This window comes from Pinus tabuliformis, chromosome 4_1, assembly GCF_031772625.1.
Source record: "Pinus tabuliformis cultivar Carrire ecotype Pingquan chromosome 4_1, CPIR1, whole genome shotgun sequence".
Classification (NCBI taxonomy): Eukaryota; Viridiplantae; Streptophyta; class Pinopsida; order Pinales; family Pinaceae; genus Pinus; species Pinus tabuliformis.
Genome location: NC_142303.1, coordinates 720783356 through 720785982, shown reverse-complemented (window position 1 = coordinate 720785982; position 2627 = coordinate 720783356). Strand labels below are relative to the sequence as shown.

Sequence of the window (2627 nt, the reverse complement as noted above, 5' to 3'; positions counted from 1 at the left end):
CTAAATTTGTTGTTTTCTAACATTTTGCTTACATATATATCTTGTTTCCCCTTTTCATAAAACTTTCAGAGAGTTGTTTAAAAAACCCTTATTATTTCAACAACCTGTAACCCAGAGTGACCAGAATTTTTCCAGTTTTACCCAAGCCAACGCCCAAGTTTTTCCCAAGGCTGAGACATCCTACACAACTCCTAAGTCAAGTCAGATCCTGAGTCAGCCCTTGAGTTCACTCCCTGATCTTGCCAAAGTCTCAGTAAGATGGTTTTCTAAACCCGAGAGTTGGTTGACCGTTGGACGTATCTTGTAAGCAAACCCGTTTTGAGACAAATTTACAAGCACCAATTGATTAAGGCAAGTTTGGTCACTACACCCTACCATTTCCCTGTTTCAGTAGCTTTAAAATGCTAGGTTCCCATTGTAATGCCCCATTAAATGGAGAACGCTAACCAATGCGATAGCCCTACAGCACAAAGAGACAAAATATTAATGATGAATCTCGAACACTCCACCAAAATGGGATTGGACAAACAGTCCAAAATACCTTTACAATGTTCGACATCAAACATATGCGCAATCCCATTACTGACCTGGCCCTTAGTCCCTTGAAATCTTTGGTGTTGCATAAACTACAACCTAAAACTGGGCATACCCTGCATATGTATAGGCCTCGGCCCAATGGAAATATCGAAACCAAATTAGGTCTAAAATTTGCCCTCCTCCCTATGCATGGGCTGATCGTGCCATTAGATGTTGCATTCAATTTGTCAAAAATCCAGAAAACCTAAGAACAGATAAATTTAAACAAATCTATACAGGATTGCAAACCAAATCCCTTCATGCTCATTTTTTTCCCTAGGATGCCCAAAAACAACACCCAGACCTCGACCATAGCAAAGCGATGAAATTTATATAAACCAAATGGAATAAAATAGCAGTACCTTGGTAATGGATTATGAGCATAGGGAGGGCGAGCATCCTTGCCCCAACCAATGCCCCTGGTGGAATCGAGGTATTGCCGAACAATCTCTCTGCATTTCTGGAGATGGTTGACGCCCTCTTTCCTGTAACACCACTTCACCCTTTCCCTCAGAATCTTGGCTGTCTCGATGCCTATCCATTTCTCTCGCACAAGGTATTCCCTGTACTCCAGAAATGCCACTGGATCTGCATAAGGGTTTTTAGGATCAAAGTTGTCAGGCGGACCTTCATCATACTCTACTTCGCCCTTGAAAACCATCTTCCTAGCCGATTCGAATCCAACCCACTTCGATGATCTCTGTTCTGTTTGGCCTCAACAAAATGGAATCCTAAACCCCTTTATCTGCATATGGGATAAAAATACGTACACTGCTACGTCTACATATAGAGTAAGGATGTGCGTATATTTATTTGTCATTTATTTTTGTCACCTTAAAATGGAAATCTGGGTTTTAAATTTAATGGGAGGTATATAATCTTTGAATTTAGGGTTTTGTGATTTATGTTCTCTTTTATCTTAGTCTCAATAAAATGGAATTAAATTTTTTTTATGTGCATATGGGAAAAAATATGTACACTACTGAGTATACAAAAAGAGTAGGGATATATGGAAAAAAATATGTACAGTACTAAGTATACACATAGAGTAGGAATGTATGTATGTTTATTTGTCATTTGTTTTTGACACCTTTAATTTGGATGGGATAGGATTCAACTGATAATGTGTAAAGTTTGAGAGATTAAAATGGAAATTTTGGTTTTAAATTTAATGGGAATGGTATATAATTTCTAAATTTAGGTTTTTGTGATCCATGATCTCTGTTCTATTCTGTGATCCATGATTCAGCAAATATTTGGTGCCTTATTCCTTGACATTGTCTTCATGGCACTGTATATGATTATAGATAACATCATACATGTTGTTGTACCTATTTAATGAAGGATTATTTTTTCATTCAACTTTTTAGATGATTTCGAGTCAAATTGGTCATTTGCAATATTAAGTCATTATCAAACTTGTGTTCATCAGATGCTCTTATTTATGTGTATGTGTTTGGGATTTATAGATTCACCATAGCTGTCTTTAGTTATGTTTATGTGCATGGGATTTATAGATTCACCGTCCATAGTTGCTTATGTGTCATTATGTTCTTGCTTATGTATCAAGATAACATATTTACCTAATGGATAGTCTATAAGGCTTCACTTCATGTTATGTATCGAAATAGAAAGTTGTGTACAATTATATTTTTGTTTGAGAGGTAACTGATTAATTCTTGAAGGTAATTTAAGAGGTTTTTCTAGGCCGATCACTGTTATCAATTGATACAGGCCTTATAATGAAAGGATGTCTTTTGGGATGACTTTTCAGCACAGTGGCCTTCTTTGCTAACAAGATGTGGGGTGGTAAAGCAAGGAAGGATCCTCTTACTCTGTATTTTATTTATCTGTTCCAGAATGTGAGGCTTATTATATATGTTTATCTTCGATGGCTCCCACTTGGAAAAATGGTAGAGTGGACAGTGATGGGATCACGAAAAGACTAGATCACTTTCTATTGGCAAAAAATCTTATTCCTTGCTTCAACAAATATAGATCTTGGACTATCTCAGACGGTATCTCCGATTACTCTCCTAATTTTCTGGAGA

General features: G+C 36.9%; 1 protein-coding gene across 1 annotated transcript; it reads right to left on the bottom strand.

The window, feature by feature from the left end:
* Positions 1 to 375: 375 nt before the first annotated feature.
* On the bottom strand, positions 376 to 1363 carry LOC149178163 (NADH dehydrogenase [ubiquinone] 1 beta subcomplex subunit 10-B-like). Its single transcript, XM_089420291.1, has 3 exons — positions 939 to 1363; positions 588 to 650; positions 376 to 460 (listed from the first exon to the last, which is right to left on the bottom strand). Exons 1-3 carry the CDS (start codon positions 1235 to 1237, stop codon positions 397 to 399), a joined length of 426 nt encoding a protein of 141 aa, XP_089276417.1. The 5' UTR covers positions 1238 to 1363; the 3' UTR covers positions 376 to 396.
* Between the last annotated feature and the right edge of the window lie 1264 nt (positions 1364 to 2627).

Bases quoted from the DNA above. Each gene is read 5' to 3' on its own strand.
- LOC149178163 (XM_089420291.1), bottom strand. From the start codon at position 1,237: ATGGTTTTCAAGGGCGAAGTAGAGTATGATGAAGGTCCGCCTGACAAC. The intron at 651-938 runs GTACTGCTATTT...ATACATATGCAG, and splicing joins GCTCATAATCCATTACCAAG to GGTATGCCCAGTTTTAGGTT. The intron at 461-587 runs GTCAGTAATGGG...TTTGTGCTGTAG, and splicing joins TTCAAGGGACTAAGGGCCAG to GGCTATCGCATTGGTTAGCG.